This window comes from Dendrobates tinctorius, unplaced genomic scaffold (assembly GCF_039654945.1).
Source record: "Dendrobates tinctorius isolate UK_male_01 unplaced genomic scaffold, ASM3965494v1 ptg000143l, whole genome shotgun sequence".
NCBI lineage: Eukaryota > Metazoa > Chordata > Amphibia > Anura > Dendrobatidae > Dendrobates > Dendrobates tinctorius.
Window position 1 is genome coordinate 30,119,171 of NW_027361810.1, and position 23,554 is coordinate 30,142,724.

The window sequence follows — 23,554 nt, forward strand, 5'->3', positions numbered from 1 at the left end:
CGTTTGGAACAGTTTTGTCCAATGACCCAGGGGTGTGTAGTTATTTAAAAAAAAAAAGTATTTATGACCACACGGGCACACTATTTTATTGCTTTTGGAGAGTGTATGCCGCTGACCCATTTCCCTTTTGAACATTTTCCCTTATTTCAGAGAATGATTACGGGACGGGCAGATTCCGTTCAGTTTCCATCAGATGTTTTAAACAAATTCAGTTCTTTTATAGAACGTACGATTGCATAAGTACAAAGTGTCAGGGATCTTAAATATTCTCCATTCTTCACTTTGCTCCTTCCGCTCTGTGTTCTTTCAAGTGCTTCAGAGCGTGCCTGGAATTTTCCAAGTTTTTCTATACACCAGGAAGGGAGTAATGCAGCCCCCCAGATCTGACAACAAGGGTCTCTTTCAGGCTGTTGTGGAAGCGTGTGGCACGGGCATCGGTGCCTTGTATCTACATGTAAGAAGATTCCGCTCTATAATCGTGTTATACCTTACCTGAATGTTCAGAATCTTACACATAACATAAGTATTTACCCGGATTCCCAGCTATGAATACTGTATAGCTTGGTAGCTTGAATTTTTTGGAACGTGATTGGGGCTTATCCACCATCCAGACTATCCTGCGTTGCAACCTTTCATCAATTTTTCTATGCCGTCCTCGTCCAAAGAGATTAGCTACAGCGCCATGGGTTGTAAATCCTTGATTATAATTCGCACAGTGGACAAAGGAACATCGAGATTTCTGAAGATGGACTTGTAACTTGAAACTGGTATTTTTCAACAATTTTGGTTCTCAAGTCCTCAGACAGTTCTCGTCTCCTCCCTGTTCTCCATGCTTAATATGGCGCACATAGACAGACAATGCAAAGATTGAGTCAACGTCTCCCCTTTTTCTGATATCTGGTGTGATTTTCATATTGCCCACACTTGTTACTTGCCACAGGTGAGTGTGAGCGAACATCACGTTTGAAATAAAGTTGTTTATTCACAATTTTGTCCGGACCATTTTTGGTGGTTTTGTGTGCAATTATGTCCAATTTGGGTTTTTTTTTTCCCCTTTTTTTGTGTTATTCCAGTACACACAAATGAAATAAACGTGTATAACCAACTTTCATCCATGACTCTACATATTTTCCAAGCTTCTGTCACTGCATGGATATTACAAGACTCACTTTCCCCCCTGCCTATGCACCCATTTATTTTCAGAGAGTCAATAATTTTTTTACTTTATTCATTTGTAACCTTTTATTAGAGAGATATTAAAAACACACAAGCAGTACAATAAGTGTGGGAAAAATTGTATCGATCCCTACAAAAATAGTAAAAGATATGGCAAATACAGGCGACGCAGAGAGATAATATCCCTCCTGTCCCCCTAGTTGTACGACCAGAGAAAAAGAAATCATTGATGAGGCATAAAATCCTTTAGAGTGTCCTAAGGGCACCATTACCCCAAACATTCCAGTTCTCCAGGTTTCAGTCGCCATCCCTGGGCAGTTTAACCAAATTTCCCCATTGTTTTTTGAATTTGGCTAATGCTTCTCTTTCTGAGAGAATTGTTGCATTCAGTCCCTGAATCACTTCGTAACACAGGGAGAAGTATCATGACAGTTCTTGGCTATGATCTTCCTTACGTGATATTATATTTTAGCCAAAACAAATTGTGTTCTGATGGGCTAGAGTCAGAAGCCCCCAAATAACCTAACAGGCAAACTTCAGGTTCCATTGGAATCTGCACCTCATACTCTACTAACAATTTCTACTAAATAATTTTTTTCACTTGAATCCATGATTCTCTTGGTTGGGGATGCAACCAAAATATGTTTCAGTTCTGCTCCTTCCTTACTGAAACATGTCATCTTTTTTCAAACCCATTGTATATATTACCAATGAGGTTTCATTCATCCTATGAATTGGGAAGGGTTGTGACGTCCTTTGTGCTACACAGTTACCAGACCTCTGGACTCATATATTTTTACCCAACTTGTCGGAAAAGAGAAATCCATGGTCTGTGTCCCACTTCCCTTTGACTTCATCCATGGGTTCTTCTGATACCGCCATCAGTAGTGACTTGTGCATCAGAGATCAGGCCTTTGGTATCCTTTCTGAGAACAATATGTGCCAACACTCCATTCGTGGAGATATGAAGGTCTACGGCCATCTCTTGTGCTTCAGTAGCATGCCTCATCTGCAGGAATTGGTAAAAGTCAAGACTGTTGGAGACCAAAGTTTTCCCACCGGAGGGGGGTCAAGTTTGCTGACACTGATTAAGGACTAGGGCTCTGTTCAGACTAATAAGTTTTGGCTCCTCTGCAGAACGGCTACTGACACTGATTAGGGCTACATTCAGACTGGGCTGATTTGGATACTGGTTTTAGCAGTCCCGACCGGAGCTGTTTTTACAGACTGGAGAAAGAGGTTTCAGGCACTGGCTTCACACGGACCAAGGGAGCAGGTTCAGGCACTTGCCGCACACTGACCAGGGGAGCAGGTTCAGGCATTTGCCGCACACTGACCAGGGGAGCTAGTTCAGGCAATGGCCGCACACTGACCAGGGGAGCAGGTTCAGGCAATGGCCACACACTGACCAGGGGAGCAGGTTCAGGCAATGGCCGCACACTGACCAGGGGAGCAGGTTCAGTCAATGGCAGCACACTGACCAGGGGAGCAGGTTCAGTCAATGGCAGCACACTGACCAGGGGAGCAGGTTCAGTCAATGGCAGCACACTGACCAGGGGAGCAGGTTCAGGTAATGGCCGCACACTGACCAGGGGAGCAGGTTCAGTCAATGGCAGCACACTGACCAGGGGAGCAGGTTCAGGCAATGGCCACACACTGACCAGGGGAGCAGGTTCAGGCAATGGCCGCACACTGACCAGGGGAGCAGGTTCAGTCAATGGCAGCACACTGACCAGGGGAGCAGGTTCAGTCAATGGCAGCACACTGACCAGGGGAGCAGGTTCAGTCAATGGCAGCACACTGACCAGGGGAGCAGGTTCAGTCAATGGCAGCACACTGACCAGGGGAGCAGGTTCAGTCAATGGCAGCACACTGACCAGGGGAGCAGGTTCAGTCAATGGCAGCACACTGACCAGGGGAGCAGGTTCAGTCAATGGCAGCACACTGACCAGGGGAGCAGGTTCAGGCAATGGCCGCACACTGACCAGGGGAGCAGGTTCAGGCAATGGCAGCACACTGACCAGGGGAGCAGGTTCAGTCAATGGCAGCACACTGACCAGGGGAGCAGGTTCAGGCAATGGCCGCACACTGACCAGGGGAGCAGGTTCAGGCATTGGCCGCACACTGAGCAGGTTCAGGCATTGGCCGCACACTGAACAGGGGAGCAGGTTCAGACAATGGCCGCACACTGGCCAGGGGAGCAGGTTCAGGCACTGGCCACTCGGACCAGGGTTGCAGGTTCAGGATCCTGGCCACATCGGGACCAAGGCATCAGGTTCAGGACCCTGGCCACACCAAGACCATGGGACCTCACAATTCACTAGTTGGAGAAACTACACACTAATGAATATTGTTAATTCGGCAACTCCCTAAGGGGGGAGGGAGTCTTTTATACAGGAGAACAATTGACTGGGAATCATCTTGCAGGTGTACTAATTATATTAAATGCCTCTCAGCTGCAAGCTGAGGGCAGTTCACTATATGCGCTCTGCTCCTTTAAGAGCAAGGGAGCATGTGTGCACACACTAGGCGCCCCACAAGGAACTGCGGCGCACACTACAGCAGAGGACGGTGAGCATGCCGGGAACCACCATGATGGGGAAAGAGGCGCCATGTGGGGGCGCCGGCAGCATTGTGGTGCCCTTTTTACAGCCACATGTCTATCCAAATCCCTGAATTCCTCCAGTTTGCTGTAACTCCTACAAATAGGAATGGTGCCAGTTAGACATATATTTCGAACATATTGGAGTGACTAACGAACATTTAAAAATCCACCATATTGCTTATGTGTAAGTAATAAATTGGGTTTCTGCTTGGATTCAGCCTTATAGTTCAGCGTTATTTAGAGGCTAGATGGTGCACCCAAGTATGTGGTAACACCAGCGCTCCTCGTTCCATGGCCAATTGAAACTTCTCTAATTTCAGTCTTGGAATATCCTTCATCTTTATCAAGTCCCTAAATATTCAGTATAATCAGTATGGAAAACTTGTAGGGAAAGGTCCTCGAACTCATGGATGTCCTCTACTCAGGAGTCAGGACCACCCTTTGTGAGCTCGAGCAGTAAGCCGGTAAGCTGAAAACGAGCAGTGACTCTTGCTCTAGGGATCTTAGACTTTCCCCATGTTACATAGACTGCAATTTATCTGAATTTCCGCAGCTTAACACTACTTTTATCCTACAGCAATAATGATCAACGGCGTGCACCTTGCCACAAACTTTACTCCAGTCTGAGACTGGAGTAAAATTTCTTACTTAAGGAACTCCACAGTTTATCATAAATTAGATGACGGCCCCACCGCACCCCCATCCCACCCATTTTGGAATAGTGGGACAAAACTGCTGTGAAAATGCCAAAAGTTGCAACATTTTTGTCAAATTCTGGGTGTGCACAAATGTTGCCAATTTTGACAACTTTTTACTCCAGAATTTTTGGTGTAAACGTTTTGATGAACTGAGGCCTAATACTTCTTGTCCTTTCAAGAGAGTTTACAGCAGTTTACTTATCAGCAGAGGCAAGGTTACAATGACTGTTAACACTTACCGGTTTGGTCGCTAAGCCAAACTTGGTTTATGGAAATGGTTCCTTTCTGGCAGCGTAGTAGACCCAACGGCAGAACCCCATTTAGACTTCTCCATTTGATTTATCGACTGGGTTACATCGGTGGTTCCCTGCAGAGTCACTCTTACCAAAGAAAAGCAAAAGAAAAACCCTGTCTAGAGCGTTGAAGCAAGTTGGAAATTGGCCAACAAAGGGGTTAGTTGATCAATGACCTGGATTCATTGGGTCTGACACTTCTCGTAAAGCCCCTCCACCTGGTGGCATCTGGACCGGCAAGCCCCCATGAGGTTTAGACTGGCTGGAGTTCTATGACTTTTTTTTTTTTTTTTACCCAGGAATGAATTACATGAAAAGCCGAGAGGAGTTTGGTCCGGGTAATGCAACAGTGCTCATCTAATTGTAATTTTCTGTAGAGGCAATCCATCGATGTATTTTTTTTTTCTTTCCTGTGCGCCGATGTCACGGCCCAAGAGTTGAGGCGCTGCCAGTGTTCTTGGCCTGGTGTCCTTACACTTGGAAGGAATACTAATGCGCTTCTTTGTGAGGTGCGGTGACCGCACTGGAAGATATAGAAGCCTATTCTTTGTTTAGTTCAATGGAACAGTCACTATTTTAGGGAAAGTCCTGGCTCCAGGTATGAACATTTATGTCATTGTTTCACATGGGTGAAAATAATCAAAGAAGCTTTTTACAACTTGGCCGACCTCTATGGGGCTGTGATTTTTACATTACCGCCTTCGACAAAGCAGAACAAGGAATTCATTCTGCTTTTTCGTCACTTACAAAAGAGTCTCTCACCTCATTGGCCGGTCACCTGCAGCGCCGGAGCCTTATTATTATACTTCTCGAGCGCAAATATAGAAAGAGCCGGTGCATTAGTGACACGGCCCTCCGTCCGCAGCACTCAAGTCATTTCAGCTTAGCAACAGAACACTTACAAAACCGAGTTAAACGTCTGCTAGGAAAATGAGATGCAGCGCCGCTTTATGTGGATTTTGTTTGCTGCACTTTTGACACCTCCGCAGCTTAACGTAGCTATGACTATGAAGCGGCTTCCATCCTTCACCCAAGACGAACCTTTTATTCTCTACGCTTCAGAGTTAAATAAATGTTGCTCGTTGTTCACAATCAGATCTTACTTTTTGAGCACCTCATTTCGAAATGGGAACATTTACGGTATTTAATTCGTGGCTCATTCCAACCAATAATGAATGGCGCCGTATTCGGCAAATGACCGCATGTGCGAATGTGGAGACTGGCTTAATGTGCATTTAGACGGGCCGACAAATGGAGAACAATTAACATTTGTTCCTTTCCCATTATTCGTCGGCCTGCGTACAGCAACCAATGAACGCCGCATCGTTTGGCTCCAAAATGTTCGATCGGTACTTGTTAACAAGCCAAAATCTCACTAGAACTTTAATTGTGTGTGTGCGTCATTGTACTAGTAGAGTATGTAATAACAAAAATATTCCATTCTGTCACTTATGTCAAAGGTGCAGGTTCCAAAACACAAGAGAGCTTAAAGAAGCGATATGTTCACCTAAATATAAAGCAACAGTTTTATTCAATATCACAAAACACATGAAAAACAATTAAAAAAACAAACTTTGCCCAAAGCAACTGCATAAACATCAAAAAGAGTAACGGCCCATAAAAGAAATGGGTCCTAAGATATAGGGCCTGGAATGGTACACGAATATAAACATCTAATTATGCCAAAGGGACTTATAAAAAATCTTCAGTCTGTACATGAAAATTACACTCAATATATTGTCTAATGGAGGCAGTAAATGTTTTCCCACCTTACCCCCTGCATACAAATGCCAATTGCGTAATAACGAAATAAAAAGGAAAAAAGGTTAACTATTAGACAAAAAGATATAATACCCAGCCAATACGTATGCTGATCAAGAGGAGGAGGAACTGAGACCAGGTCCGGAATATGGAATTTAATCAAAAGATGTGGAAAATGTAGGTAGAGGCAAGCGCCATGTGTATCGCCGCTAGCCAGCAGCTTCCTCAGGGGGTAAATGCATGAAATACAAGAAAAAGGGGACCGCGTCATGATGCAAGTATTGGCAAACAAATTCTGCCTATAGAGAAATGCATACGCGCAAAAGATTATCTCATAGTGTGGACAGAATGCTGATTCCAAACCGAGAAAGAACAGCGCATATCAACCAACATGATTAAATCTAAATAAGTCAAAGACAGACTAGTAAGTCAAGGTAACATACAGTGCCTACAAGTAGTATTCAACCCCCTGCAGATTTAGCAGGTTTGATAAGATGCAAATAAGTTAGAGCCTTCAAACTTCACACAAGAGCAGGATTTATTAACAGATGCATAAATCTTACAAACCAAAAAGTTATGTTGCTCAGTTAAATGTTAAAAAATTTTAAACATAAAAGTGTGGGTCAATTATTATTCAACCCCTAGGTTTAATATTTTGTGGAATAACCCTTGTTTGCAATTACAACTAATAATCGTCTTTTATAAGACCTGATCAGGCCGGCACAGGTCTCTGGAGTTATCTTGGCCCACTCCTCCATGCAGATCTTCTCCAAGTTATCTAGGTTCTTTGGGTGTCTCATGTGGACTTTAATCTTGAGCTCCTTCCGCAAGTTTTCAATTGGGTTAAGGTCAGGAGACTGACTAGGCCACTCCAACACCTTGATTTTTTGCCTCTTGAACCAGGCCTTGGTTTTCTTGGCTGTGTGCTTTGGGTCGTTGTCTTGTTGGAAGATGAAATGACGACCCATCTTAAGATCCTTGATGGAGGAGCGGAGGTTCTTGGCCAAAATCTCTAGGTAGGCCGTGCTATCCATCTTCCCATGGATGCGGACCAGATGGCCAGGCCCCTTGGCTGAGAAACAGCCCCACAGCATGATGCTGCCACCACCATGCTTGACTGTAGGGATGGTATTCTTGGGGTCGTATGCAGTGCCATCCAGTCTCCAAACGTCACGTGTGTGATTGGCACCAAAGATCTCGATCTTGGTCTCATCAGACCAGAGAACCTTGAACCAGTCTGTCTCAGAGTCCTCCAAGTGATCATGAGCAAACTGTAGACGAGCCTTGACATGACGCTTTGAAAGTAAAGGTACCTTACGGGCTCGTCTGGAACGGAGACCATTGCGGTGGAGTACGTTACTTATGGTATTGACTGAAACCAATGTCCCCACTGCCATGAGATCTTCCTGGAGCTCCTTCCTTGTTGTCCTTGGGTTAGCCTTGACTCTTCGGACAAGCCTGGCCTCGGCACGGGAGGAAACTTTCAAAGGCTGTCCAGGCCGTGGAAGGCTAACAGTAGTTCCATAAGCCTTCCACTTCCGGATGATGCTCCCAACAGTGGAGACAGGTAGGCCCAACTCCTTGGAAAGGGTTTTGTACCCCTTGCCAGCCTTGTGACCCTCCACGATCTTGTCTCTGATGGCCTTGGAATGCTCCTTTGTCTTTCCCATGTTGACCATGTATGAGTGCTGTTCACAAGTTTGGGTAGGGTCTTAAATAGTCAGAAAAGGCTGGAAAAAGAGATAATTAATCCAAACATGTGAAGCTCATTGTTCTTTGTGCCTGAAATACTTCTTAATACTTTAGGGGAACCAAACAGAATTCTGGTGGTTTGAGGGGTTGAATAATAAATGACCCTCTGAATAAACTTTTCACAATTTAAAAAAAAATTAAACAAAGAAATAACATTCTTTTTTGCTGCAGTGCATTTCACACTTCCAGGCTGATCTACAGTCCAAATGTCACAATGCCAAGTTAATTCCGAATGTGTAAACCTGCTAAATCTGCAGGGGGTTGAATACTACTTGTAGGCACTGTACATAGTAACATAGTTTTGAAGGCTGAAGGAAGACCTTATGTCCATCTAGTTCAGCCTATTTTTAGTGGAGCTGTTCTGCATTGTTGAGCCTGGGGAAGGCAAAAAACCCACAGAGTAGAAGCCAATTTCCTCCATAGGGAAAAAAATTCCTTCCCCTAAGCTGGGTCAACCATTTACATATAATATTCTGTTATTCGTAACCTTCTATACTGTTACTCACAAGAAAAGCCTCCATTCCTTTCTTAAATTCATTCAGTGAGTTGGCCATCACCACTTCCTCAGGAAGAGAATTCCAGAGCCTCACTGCTCTTACCGTGAAGAACCCTCTTCTATGCTGATGCAGAAATTGTCTTTCCTCCAAACGAAGAGAATGCCCCCTTGTTCTTGTCACAACAAGGGGGCATTCTCTTCGTTTGGAGGAAAGACGATGTGCAGGCATTGCAGGACCTTAGGTATCCATGGTTACGACCACTAGCAACTAGCTATCACTGGATCAGTGGTCGTAATCATGGATACCTAAGGTCCTGCAATGTCCTGCACATGAGGAAAGAGACAGTAGGAGACATATTATGATAGTGTTCACATGTTCATGGCTTCCATCTACCCAGATATGATAAGGCTCCTTTCTGATCACTGTAATGTGGGATCATTTTAAAATCCAGTCTACAGTAACATGTCCTGGCCCAATTGCCAGTTTTAGACCTGAACTAACAGCATCATGGATCCTTATGATATTATTTAGGGTCGTAAATCCTGTGGTCCAGCCCAGATTTAATACAGGCTCTTTTCATAATCTGAAAAGTCTCTGCCATGGAATATGCAGTCCTTCCCGAGGGCAAGACCTTGTTAGGTGAGATAGATCCACTGCAAGAGGGAGAGCATCATAATGGGGCTTGTGATAGTTGCGACCCCTTCAGCACTCAAATATATATTGCCAAAATGTTCCTGCCTCGTTGTGAAGGTTGTTGTGTCGGATTTAACTTGCGGTATGAAAACAATTATGTAATTAATGCCAGCGAAACTTCTAACACAGCAGAGTATTAAGCAAGGCCATATGGAAGACGCGTGTGTTCTGCATTGATAATCCAGTACACAAGTTCTTCACAACAGTTTTGTATTAAATGGCTGGAGACCGCACTTGTCTGCTCAGATTTAGGAAAGTATTACTTGCCTGACGAACACCAAGAAGCAAATCCGCCGAGGGCGGATGTTAAGTGAAAGTTTTAATAATTTGTCCATCAATTCCGATGACATGTTGTGGAGAAACGAGGTGGCGGTATCAAGATGACACGGCCAGGCTAAACCTGCAGAGCTCTTTGTGTGAACCTTCCAAGGTCAGATAACACACGGAGTAAAATATGAAGAGATTCAGGCATATGGTAAAGACTCGCAGTTTACTTTCTTTAAGGAGATTTCCATTGGAGCAGATGTCTCTCCCGATTCAGGATGAAGGCACCAAAAGTAAGTCTTGGCTAGTTTCTCACTACCAGTCTGAAGTAGGGTTAGATTCAGCTAAATTCTAAATGGCAGGTGGGCAAAGCCCAGACTATACTTTTCTGTAACCTTCAGAGACTCTCTGACAAAATGACAGTCCCATAGTAGATAATAATGGCCACTACAACATAGCGAACTCTGAGATCCCAAAAGATCAACCAGGAGAAAAACTTGATGACGTAGGAAGACAAACACTGTTCGTAGCTCAGTCTATTTGCCCCATGAAGATCGTTGTGACCTTCAGAGACTCTGACAAAATGACAGTCCCATAGTAGATAACAATGACTACTACAACGTAGCGAACTCTGAGATTCCAAAAGATCAACCAGGAGAAAAACCTGATGAATGTAGGAAGACAAACACATGAAGATGGTTGTGACTTGATAGAACTTTTTAGCTTCTTTTTTTTATGAAGATGGAAATGACTCTTGGGTATGGCCATCTTTTAGCACCATCTGCCATCGACATCTGTAAAGTATGTGCTCTGTTGACAGTAGCACGGGTAGATGTGGAGTGGCTAGGCTAGGCAACTTGACTTAAAACCTACTACTCTGTTAAGGTCCCCATACACATTAAAGAGAACCCGTCACTTGATTCATTTTGCCCAAACCACCGGCTGCATGAATCCATGCCTGGCTGCAGTCATGAAGTTTTTTTGTCTTTGAAACACTGTTGCTTTTCAGAGAAGACATTGGACCAAAGGCAGAGATGGGACTAGTCCTGCACCACACCTGGTCGTCTTTTCCAAGCGCAGCTCTTGGTAACTGACCAGTCTCTTGCGAAGTACACACATGGAAGAGAGCTGTCAATCATTTAGAGAGGTCTGTGGTGAAGTTGGCCGAGGGCGACGTCAGACTAGTCTAGTCTCTGGCTCTGGTCCCTGACCGTCCTTCACACTATATTTTCTCTGCAACGACCGAGCATTTAAAAATGAAAAAAATTCATCTGCAACCAAGCTCTGATTCTTGCTGCCCGTGGTTTGAGCAGCATCCATCGCCATTTTCCCTTTAAATAGTTGTCAATCTCGACTCCCCAACACAAAGGATCGTTGGGCTCGGCAACAAATCGGTGGTTAAAATTCAAACCACCCAACCCTTGTCATCCCCGACATCGTCTCTCTGGGAAGAGTCCCAGGAGGCCCCCCATACATATTAGACACTCAGCCTATATTGGCGGGTTCTGCAGACATTCGATATATTTGCGCCTTTAGAATCCTGGCTATCAAGGTTGTATGGAGTAGACGCACACTTGATAGTTAACACATAAGAATCTGGTTATGAGAAAAGGAGGTCAGGACCCTCCTATTCATTATTAAGCCCTATCTCCCTGTGATTAATGTGCATTAAGTAAAATTCCTTTATTTAGGCCCGAAAAAAAACACCTCTTACAACCCTTATGCCTGTTTTTTTTTTTATCTTTGCAGACTTATTTTCCGCTTTGCTCTTATATACTTCTATATGTACTGTATACAGTTCCTATTTTGTACATCAGCCGTGCAGTGTTCTCCAGATAGCTGCATTGCAGATCCACTACCTTATGGAGTCTTAAAACACTAATTAGCTTCTGTTCATGAAGTAAAAGAGAATCTTACAATTCCATTATCTTGTTTATCTTTTAAATACATCACAAAAATGTTTGTACGGTATATTGAAGAGTAGCTAAACATTTGGACCATTTTTGTTTTCAAATTTTATTGGTTTTTTAGAAATAAACAAGGTAGGGAAAGGAAGGTAGGAAGGGAGTGGTGAATAAACAACATTGTACAGGTACGGAAAAAAAATGTAAAAACTAGAGAACCCACAAATAGGCATAGAATAACATATATCGAATAACAACATAAAAGGAAAAACAAATCAACAATCCTTATTATGGGGTAACATTCTTGGAAGGAGATACAGCATCCCAGTACTAAAGCATCCAGGTTTAAACTTCAAAATATAGTGCCTCTTGTTAAGTCTATTTGATATGAAATTTGTTGTTCCAGGTCTTCCATTTTTTTGACATTTGGACCATTTTTAAAATATTTTTATACCCTCCAATTGCAAGCAGATCAGTGACGGTCCGAATCCAGAGACCCTCACCTTTCGCTCAAAAAAACCTCGTAGAAGTTTACAGCTCAGGGGTGGGGGGCGTGCAGCTTGGGGGGTGCACAGCTCGGGGGGGTGGGGGGCGCACAACTCGGGGGGTGCATAGCTCGGGGGGGGGGGTTGCGGAGCGCACAGCTCGGGGGTTAGGAGTGCACAGCTCCTGCTTGAACACACACACAGTGTGTTGTACCATAGAAAGCTTCGGCATAGCAACCACAAGTATGCTGCATAGTCAGATTCCTTGAAATTCAGAATTCTGGATTGTTCTTTTCCCCCAGCGTCATCTGTCATAGGAGAGTCTGGAGGCTCCATTCATATTAGATGATCAGTTGATATTGGCGGTTTTGGCCTACCTATATCTAATGTATATGGGGTCCTTTACGCAACCTTCAATGCAAGTTAGCAGAGCAAGCAGAGAGGTCTGGGAAATTTCAGCTCTGAAGACCGTAATATTTTGAATGTAATATAAGACATACCATGCTTCAGGATCAGTATAAGATTAGGAATTTTTTACTTGTACAGTTAAAGAAGTATTCACATCTCCAAAATCCTATCCCAATATGTAGTAATAATAATAATAGCATATACCACCAATTAGAAATGTAGTATAGTTTTTCTGATTCACGATATCTTTTTCTCATGTGCAGGGCATTGCAGGACCTTGGGTATCTATGGTTACGACCACTAATATAGTGACAGCTGGTTGCTAGTGGTCGTAACCATGGATACCTAAGGTCCTACAATGCCTGCATAAGAGGAAATCGACGTAACGAATCAGAAGAACTATGCTACATTTCTAATCGGAGGGATTTGCTAATATTATTATTACGCCTACTACATATTGGCATAGGATATTTGAGATGGTAATGCTTTTTTTTTTTTTTTTTTTTTTTTTTTTTTTATAATACCCCTTTAACTTTTTTTTATGTAATTCTGTATGGAAACTATCACTGGTAATTGGAGGTGATTGCATGAGGTTACCATGCAATAAAGTGGTGTTAATCAAGATGATGGCGCCTGTTGTCCAACATTATACGTGCTGTGCCCACATCAATGTCTGCCTACATACAACACAGGGACATACTGTGCTATGGAGGGCACATGGAGGAGCGGCCTGTGTTCTCCTGTGGTACTTTATGGAGTCTGTGCTCTGTCCTTCCAGGAGTCCTGTGGAACTTATCATCCTGCGATGCCGTAAAGATGACCATTATCCGTGATGCTCTGTCTCCGCTCACAAACACTGTGATCGTTCCACACTCCGGATTCAATAATTCCTCCTTTGACGACGACCACAAAATGAAATTCCAGTCCTCGTCCGTTCTCCGCAATACCACTGGCTGCATGAGGTAAGAGAACGCTTTACTGGCTTTATGAGGCAAGAAAAACTAATATTCTCTGATGGAAATTGGACCTGAGATTTTATGAAGGTTTTTTTTTTTATTTAGCAAAAATGTAATAAAATGTCATAAATATAGATGTGATAAAATGTTTCCATCTCTAAAGTTTGGACTTCTACTCTTCATCTAGATGAGATTTATCACTGTGGGTCAACGTGTGGCAATGACCCTCAATTGCTTTTCTTCGCTTTTATCTAGTGATTGCGGTGGTCCAATTTTGATGTCCACAAAATGGCAACTTACATCTGCGGGAGATTTACCACCAACAAACTGGTCTTGTTATTGATCGTAACTGAGTAAAGCGCAGTTTTGATAAGAGGACTAAAGTCTGGAGGTTTCATTAAAGGGGTGATTTATATAAAAAAAAAAAAAAAAAAAAAAGCAGTACCTCATCCAAAGAGAGTGTGAACATGGGCAAGCGCTGTATGCACCCAGATACATGAAAGCATTGAACATGATAGGCTATACTATGTGCCTTGTGCTCCGAGATGGATAGATATGGATGGAGTGGGTTGGATAGGGATGGATATGGATACAGAAAGACAGATGTGGATGGGGAGAGATAGATATGGTTGGATAGGGATGGATATGGATACACAGGGACAGATGTTATGATTGGGTCACCGAGGAGGAAAGCAAGACCAAGCTAAGGCTAGCTTCACACTAGCGTTTTGGGACACAGCGCACGGATGCCGCTAAGCCCCGCCCTCTCCGGTCATCTCCGCCTAGTATCTCACACGGCTGCATGCGATCTGCACACCCTATCTTCAGCATAGTAGAATTTTGCGTGCGCTGCGCCCTTTTGACGGTGCGCCGAACGCACCATGTTGCATTTTGGTGGGCTCGGAGCACCGTCAAAAGGGCGCAGCGCATGCAAAATTCTTCTGGCGCACGGTCTGTGCACCCTATGCTAAAGATAGGGTGTGCAGATCGCATGCAGCCGTGTGCGATACTAGGTGGAGATGACCGCAGGGGGCGGGGCTTAGGGGCCGTGCGCTGCGGCCCAAAACGCTAGTGTGAAACTAGCCTAAGCCACAGAAAACCAGAGAGGTTGGTAACTAAGCGGATTGCAGACCCCTGATCCTATCCACACAACTAGCAGTAGCTGTGGGGCGTACCTACGATGATCCTAGATGCCTCGACACAGCCGGAGAACTAAATAAGCCTAAAGCAAGAAAGGGGAAATCTAAACTGCCCCAGAGCAGACCCCAAAGGAATAGATAGCCCCCAAACATATATTGTCGGTGAGACAAGATGAAAACACAAACGCAGGTAGGAAAATAGACTGAGCAATCGATGGGGCCCTCACTAACTAGACAGGAAAGGAAAGACTCTGTCTGCAATCACGCAAAAACCCTGCAAAAAATGCCCAACACGTCTGATAGAAAAATACTGAAATCTCTAGACTTCGCCCACTATATCAGCACTCTGGTATATTCTGAAAGCAGAGCGAAAAGAGGCCAATCTAATAAGGGACAAAAACAAACTGGCACAAGCAGTAACATATGGACGGCGATTCAGCACAGCCTCAGACGCAGCTGGCTGACCACACAAAACTGAAATGGACAAAACCAGATCAAATGTGAACAATAGCAAAAGAACACTTAGCTGAGCATGCAGGGACTGAGCTGGAAACTAAGACCTCAGGAAGCAGGAAAAAATCACCAGCAGGGATAGATGGAGTCGGCTGTCTTAAATCCAGTCAGAAACTCCAGATCTCCAGTCATCCTCCTCATTATCAGGTGGCAGGCCTCTATTAATTAGATCAGCTCCATTACCTCCAGTAACCTCCAGAGGGAGCCTGGAAAGAGAACTCGCGACCCCTCTGTCAGTATAACCAGCTCCACTACCTTCACTAGTAACCAGAGGTAGGCCGGAAAGCAAATTCACAACAGACAGATGTGGGTGGGAAGGGATGGATATGGATGGAGAGGGATGGATATGGATGGAGAGGGATAGATATGGATGGAGAGGGATAGATATGGATGGAGAGGGATAGATATGGATGGATATGGATGGAGAGGGATAGATATGGATGGAGAGTGATGGAGAGGGATAGGGATAGATATGGATGGAGAGGGATAGATAGAAGTAAATATGGATATATAGTGATAGATGGCTAGGGATAGATATGCATAGGGATGGATGGCTAGAAATATAGGTTTTGGACTTTGTGATTAGCCTTCTGGTACCTGTAGTGGCTCCCACATTTACTAATTTCACACTTTTGCGACAACCTAAATAACTTATAGGATTTTTTTAAGGATCCAGAATAGCCCCATGGCATCCTTTTATAATAGAACCAGCACCGCGATCCCAGATCTATTTTCAGACGCCACTATCCGCTCACTCTGAGCCCCATTGACTTTAATAGGGTCCATCTGGTTTCCTGTAATCTCTGTGGTAGCGTAGCCTTATACACTGTTCTTTACCTCAAAAAAAAAAATGTCATAATCTTTTTCATGGCTTATATATTCTGCAGAACAGAAATCTCTACGCCGGCTCCCTGATGTTTTATTCGACCTCGGTCGGATGGTACTTTTTTTTATTGACGGCGCTCATTTTCTTAAATTGTGCTTTTGTTCCTCCAGGAATCTGAGTTCAGCGGGGGAAGAGGCACGCAAGCAGATGAGATACTGTGAAGGCTTGGTGGACTCCCTCCTCTTCGTGATTCAGACCTGTGTGAACACGTCAGATTTTGACAGCAAGGTATTTTATATTTATTCCTGGGGTAATAACGCGTTTTACGCAGCCTTGTTTACTGCGCATTAAGCAATTGCTTTTCTTAAAACCTCAGCCACAGGCAATTTCCTCCCGTCTGTGTACTTAGTGGTAAAAGATGTTTCAGGAATGAAGTTTGCCGTCTCTGTGCCGCACTTTCCTAAATCCCTGGTGGCACAAACGGTTAAATGTGAATCCGTGCCTCCTGTTGCTCCGTGCTCGCTGATCGATGCGTCCATTATGGCACGGTCACGTGGTCTGAGAGCTGTCAGCGCGGCATGAGGTGTCATGCTTTCACAGATGCCCAGATTTTAGGAAACCGCTTACAATATTCACACTTCATTGCATTCGTGCAATTTTGCTTTGTTTTGGTTTTTTTTTGTCTCAAAGGTGGACAAACCCTTAAAGAAAGTGGTTTATTCTTCTACCCATCTGAAAGATCCATCTAGGTTCCCACCTCATCAGGGCACCAATTCCTATTCTTTACATCCGTATTAGCTGCAATACTCTAATGTAGACCAGGTTTGCCTCATCTGTGCATGATCTGATGTGTTCAAACGTCATTGTGAAGAAAGGTGGAGAAGGTGAGCTGTGACATCACGTATCGTGAATGGTAGCTTCCGTGTTATCTACTGTATGTAGAGGTGTTATCAGTCATTGTACAGGAGGAGGTGAGCTGTGACATCACCTATTGTGAATGGTGGATCCTGTATTACCTACTGTATATAGAGGTGTTATCAGTCATTGTACAGGAGGAGGTGAGCTGTTACCTCTTTAGAGAATGGAAGTTCCTGTGCCATCTATTGTATATAGAGGTGTTATCAGTCATTGCGCAGGAGGAAGAGGGAAGTTGCGTCATCCCTATTGTGAATGGTGGATCCAGTGTTACCTACTGTATAAAGGTTTTATCAATCATTGGACAGGAGGAGGTGAGCTGTGACCTCTTTATCCTGTTATCTACTATATGTAGAGGTGTTACCAGTCATTGTACAGGAGGAGGTGAGCTGTGATGTCACCTATTGTAAATGGTGGATCCTGTATTACCTACTGTATATAGAGGTGTTATAAGTCATTCTACAGGAGGAGGAGGGGAGTTATGACATCACCTATTGTGAATGGTGAATCTTATTTTTATATACTATACATAGAGATGTTATTGTAAAGGAGGAGGAGGAGGCGGCGAGCTGTGATATCACCTATTGAGAATGGTGGATCTAGTGTTACCTACTGTATACAGAGATGTTATCAGTCATTGTACAGAAGGGGATGGAAGTGAGCTGTGACATCACTTATTATGAATGAAAGATCCTGTGTTATCTGCTGTGTGTAGAGGTGTTATCAGTCACTGTACAGGATGAGGAGGTGAGCTGTGACATCACCTATTGTAAATGGTGGATCCTGTGTTGTCTGTCTACTTTATATACAGTTGTTACCTTTCTTGTTATCCTGTCTGTGATAATGAGACTGCTGAAAATATACAGAACAGGGACTAGTCTTTTAAAAGACTTAGTGGCCAGTGTGAAAATTTCCAAGATTTCTAATTTTTTTTTTTTTATACATAAATACTAATACGGAAAATTTTAAATAAAAAGTGTTACTAAATACATTTAACTCAAAAACCTGATTTAAGCAGTAGGTGATGTGTTTTTGCTGACACATTTCCCCCCCAGGTCCCCCATGCACATTGGATAACTGTTAATAAGACCACGTGGCGTCCGGTATTAATTGCTCGATAACCCAGTGCTTGGATTTAATTTCATTCCATTACTTGGAGTAGCTGCTCCGGCGTCATTACCGCGTGCAGCATCTGCAGTCTGAAAACCACATAAAATCTCCAGTTTTCCTGTGACAGCGGCTCCTCTGCAGCAGAGCTGATTACACGGAGCCGCTGATTACACGGATCCTCCGATTCTGCCAACCTTCCGAAACCTCGGAGTGACAGACACTGACACCGAATTTCCTTCTTTTCCAGACAGTGGAGAACTGCGTCTGCACCTTGAGAAACTTATCTTACCGGTTGGAATTGGAAGTGCCTCAAGCTCGACTGTTGGGAATTAATGAAATGGAGGACTTCTGCAAGGAATCCCCCAGCAAGGACTCAGACTCCAGTTGTTGGGGTAAAAAAAAGAAAAAGAAGAAGAGACCACCCCAAGAAGACCTGGTGGGTGCAAACAGTTTTAGTTTATTTGCATGCTTTAAAATACTTTTCAGAAATTTGCAAATCATACATTGGATAGGGGATCACTTGCTCATCAATGGGGCTCCGACCTCTAGGATCCCGGCTGATCCGGAGAACGGGGCTGTGCAGTGCCCCATCATGAATGAAGGGAAGGTGCACCTTCTTTATATTGTCAAGGGGACTGCCGAAATTAGCCAAGCTCTGTACTTGGCTTTCTTCACCAGTCCCATAGTATTGGAGCCCCATCTTCAGAATAGAAGGGGGTCCCAGCATTGCAACCCACAGAAATCAGCAAGTTCTCTCTTGTTCAAGCGCCAAGTCCAGTCTGCAGCTTCTAATAATACTTCCCGAGCTGAGCCTGGCACACCAGCCTTCACGTGTCTTCAATAGGAGGTTGCTTTCAGACACTTCCGGCAGGCGCTTATTCTTCACCCCCAAAAATAAGGATTGTGCATGATGAAATGACACATCTTGGTTTTCATTAATCTAGTGTGATGTCTCTCTGGCTGAACTCGAGTTACACGATAATGCAAGACTTTGTGGCCATGTGAGGGTTGCAACCACAAATGTGGTGCAGCCATCCGCGAGTGCGAATAGTCAATGTGGTCTTGCAGAAATCCAGTAGAGTTGGAGTTCTGACAACCCATTAAGTTGCCATCAGAAGTTATATTTCAGTAGTGCAATTCTGCATTATGTTGCGCAGATAGTCTTGTAGCCTTAGAGTGACATTATTTTTGTTTTTACAGTGGGACGGCGTGGGACCTATTCCAGGACTCTCCCAGTCCCCAAAGGGGGTGGAAATGCTCTGGCACCCGACTGTAGTTAAGCCATATCTGACACTCTTAGCTGAAAGTTCTAATCCTGCAACATTAGAAGGTTCGGCCGGGTCTCTTCAGAATCTCTCCGCCGGCAACTGGAAGGTAATGAAGCCATGAAACGTGCAATTCCGACGGCTCCTGTTTACTGTAATATTTCATAGGGCCGGGGCTCGGGGCAAAGTGACACCCGCTGCTAGTTGTTTATAAACTATAGAAAGTGGAGCAGCAGTGGCCTGAAGAACTTCCCGCTGGAGCTGTCAATTACCGCTGTCCTCTCTCTGTAGTTTGCAGCGTACATTCGAGCAGCAGTTAGGAAAGAAAAGGGTCTGCCCATCCTGGTCGAGCTTCTGAGGATGGATAACGACAGAGTGGTGTCTTCTGTTGCCACCGCTTTGAGGAATATGGCGTTGGATGTTCGGAACAAGGAGCTAATTGGTATGTAGCCCGTGCCGAAAAACGACACAGTACATAATAAACATTGTTTTTATTCTTCCTTTAGTTAAATATATCTGAAAAAAGGTATTGTTCTTCTTTTTCCTGTTGATGAAATAGCCATAAATGAAAATACATCTTAAAGGGAATCTGTCACCCCTTTTTTCGAATATGAGCTGCCGGCACCGCCATCAGGGGCTTATGTACAGCATTCTGTAATGCTGTAGATAAGCCCCCGATGTAACCTGAAAGAGAAGAAAAAAGAGTTAGATTATACTCACCCGGGGGGGGGGGCGGTGCGGTGCGGTCTTGGTCTGATGGGTGTTGTGGTCCGGTGCCTCCCATCTTCTACAGAATGCTGTAGATAAGCCCCTGATGGCGGTGCCGGCAGCTCATATATGAAAAAAGGGGTGACCGATTCCCTTTAAAAGGAGAATAGATTGAGTTGATTCTTACTCCGCATGTTTCCAAGATAGTTTAATTAGAAATTAGTACTTTTGTACTTGGTGACCCTGGATTTAATCAGTCCAGCGCCCTAAGGAAAGGGTCAGTGGTCTGATTTACATTTACATCTATCATGAAATCTCTGTATCTACATACATGCATGCAATATATATGTACATACATACATAATTGAAAGGGCCATAAAATGCGGAGCCTAAAACATTCCTCTAAGCACATAGGGGCAGATTAATCCTGTCTACTATTACTCAAGTCTAGACTTATGTATGGCCTGTTTACATAGGCCAATATCAGGCCAGTAACGAGCACCAATCGACTATACCCAATATGTTCGGCGCTTATTTACTGGCCTGTTTACACAGGCCGACGAGCAGTGATGAGGACAGAATGGTTCCTAATACAAGTGTCCTGTTCCCATACAGCATCTAGTAATCGACAGGTTCCCTCTTGTTTACACTGAACGATGTGCTGTCGATAATGATAATTTTTAGGCGTGCCTAAAAATAAAATTACAAACAAGTGTTTTGCTCGTTGTTCGGATAATTACCAGCATGTTTACATCGGCAGACAATCTGGAAGAAGCGTCCCGGCTCATCTTCTGATTATCAGTTTGTGTAAAAGTTCCATTGGTCTAGACAGTCTGAAAATGTGCCAAATTTATCACTGCTGGATGATAATTTTGGTGCATATTTACACACATTCATTTAAATTTCCCTTTATTGGCTTATTTTGTGTGTTAATGCATTTTAAGCAACACGTCCTTGTCCTCCAAATGATACTCGTAAGAGCCCAAGTCATCATTTGGGATTTTTTCTTTTTTTTTTCCTGTGTTGTGATGTACATTGATGTTTTTTGATCCAACTTCTTCAAAATGGCACACATGATTCCTTAATTTTGTGCAAAATAAAAAAAACCCACTTTATTTTGGTCTTTAACATTTTTTTTTACTTTTATTTAGCACAAATAGCTACTTTCCTGCTAAGATATTGCAAAAATTTCAGGCGTACATAAAATCACTCCAGGGGGAGGGGGACCGGGGTACATTTGCACAAAAGGTTTGAGACTTTCAAAAGTCGCAATTGATGAAATTATCTAGAAACCCCCAAACCCTACAAATTAAAAAACAAAAATGACCCCATGGCAGCGGCACACCTATGTTTGGAACTCTGAGCCGGGAACTTGCAGCAACCTTTCCAATCCCTGCAGTTGGAAGATAGGGTTGGAGGACTCTCGTTTCTGAGGTGTGGGTCCCACTGTCTGTAGACCATTCTTTAACTACAGTCATTTTGCCTTAGAGTGTATCAGAGCCTATCATTTCTTAAGAATCCGCAAACTCAAGAATTCTTACCATGAGATTATTCATTGACTATTCCAGGCAAATATGCAATGCGGGACCTTGTCAACCGGCTCCCCGGAGGCAACGGCCCCAACGTGTTATCGGACGACACCATCGCGGCCATCTGCTGTGCCTTGCATGAGGTCACCAGTAAGAACATGGAGAATGCGAAGGCTCTGGCGGACACGGGAGGAATCGAGAAACTGGTGAATATCACAAAAGGAAAAGGAGACAGGCAAGTACTCAACAGCCCGGCGATCCAGTACAGAAATGGTATATAATGATCCATTACCCATCTACACCCCCGTGATATCCTCGGCTTCATCTACTATCACAGCCAGTAACCTGTTGCTTTTAATTATTCCTTTCTAGAAGCCCCTTGACTGCCCCTTATGCAGCGCGCGTCGTGGAGGCACAATACCCCCTGAAGTTGCAGAAATACAGTAGATTGTAATAAGTTTTTTTTTTTTTTTTAAACAAAACCTTTTTTGCAGATATCTGTTCATTAATTATCGTGCTTGTCATTAGAAACCTCTGGCTATTTGGTTTCACAGCATGAACGAGCCGACAAAGAGAAATCCATGTTCTTCTCAAAATTAGATTAATGTTATTAGATGGAATCCAGATTTTACTTTCTCTCATAAGTCACGGTGTTCCTTTTCCATGTGCCGCCGCCTGCTCATCTTCTCTTAAAGGGAATCTGTCACCAATTTTTTCACATATAAGAAGCGGCCACCGCCATCAGGGGCTTATCTACAGGATTCTGTAATGCTGTAGATAAGCCCCCAATGTAACCTGAAAGATAAGAAAAACGAGTTATATTATACTCACCCAGGGGCGGTCCTGTCCAGGGCCGATGGGTGTTGCGTTTCGGTCTGGCGCCTCCCATCTTCTAGCGATGACGTCCTCTTCTTTGCTTTCCGTCGCAGCGCAGGCGTACTGCTCTGAGCAGAGTACTGCAGTGCTCAGGCGCCGGGAAAGGTCAGAGAGGTCCGGCGCCTGCGCACTGCAGTACTCTGCTCTGCCCTCAACAGGGCAGAGAATTACGCCTGCGCCGGAGCCACGACGGGAAGCAAAGAAGAGGACGTCATTGCTAGAAGACGGGAGGCGCCGGACCTAGACCGCGACACCCATCGGACCCGGACCGCCCCTGGGTGAGTATAATATAACTCGTTTTTCTTATCTTTCAGGTTACATCGGGGGCTTATCTACAGCATTACAGAATGCTGTAGATAAGCCCCTGATGGCGGTGGCCGCATCTTATATGCGAAAAAATATGTGACAGATTCCCTTTAATAAAACTCATGACAAGCGTAAGAGCCACAGGCTGCGTGGTGATCACCGTGATGTCAACCTTTTTTTTCCAGGTTATTTAACCCCTTCTCGACATTGGATGTACCAGTACATCCTATTGTGCAGTGCGTTCCTGCAGTGGATGTACCGGTATGTCTTGGCGTTTATCGAGCACAGGAGCTGCCTGCACCACCTATGTCTGTTTAATCCTCTAAATGCTGCAATCAGTTGCAATAATAGCATTTAGGAGGTTGAGAGTGGGAGAGAAAGCTCCTTCACCCCAGTAGTTATTATTACTTACAGTGACATATGGCAGATTAAAAAAAACTTGGCCTGGTCAGGCAGGTAAAAACAGACTTTGGTGTTAAAGGGGTTAAGCAAAGTCGAGAGCGCTCTGTTCTCACCCTAGTTGCCATCTGTATCTTTACCCACCTATAAAAATTGCCCAAGTAAAGCCTGTCCATGCTGATGCACTGCAAATTTACCAATATCCCTGCTTAAAAGGAATCTGTCAGCAGGGATTTGCTTATGTAATCTAAGGACAACTTGAGGTAAGGGTTAAATCACAGACTTCAATGATGTGTCACTTATCAGGCTATGTGCTGTTGTTTATTTACAGTGAAAGTTTTATCACTAGGACATTATCATTGCTGTGACTAGCTGACCACGCTTGCAAGTCTGCCCCCGCCCCCTCCTGTGATAAGCAACTCACTGTCACCAGACGATGTACATAGAGCTTGGTGAGGGCGGGGCTAGCTTCCTTA

The 23,554-nt window shown here is 44.1% G+C and overlaps 1 protein-coding gene across 6 annotated transcripts in view; it reads left to right on the plus strand.

The window, feature by feature from the left end:
- The window catches only part of PKP4 (plakophilin 4), a 256,389-nt gene that overhangs the window by 218,324 nt on the left and 14,511 nt on the right, over positions 1-23,554 (plus strand). For all 6 annotated transcript variants that reach the window (XM_073545665.1, XM_073545662.1, XM_073545664.1 and 3 more), the window contains 6 exons: positions 13,315-13,498; positions 16,141-16,258; positions 18,243-18,431; positions 19,196-19,369; positions 19,552-19,702; positions 21,537-21,732. In XM_073545665.1, the coding sequence (XP_073401766.1) occupies positions 13,315-13,498; positions 16,141-16,258; positions 18,243-18,431; positions 19,196-19,369; positions 19,552-19,702; positions 21,537-21,732 (1,012 nt within the window). The remainder of the gene's footprint in view (positions 1-13,314; positions 13,499-16,140; positions 16,259-18,242; positions 18,432-19,195; positions 19,370-19,551; positions 19,703-21,536; positions 21,733-23,554) is intronic.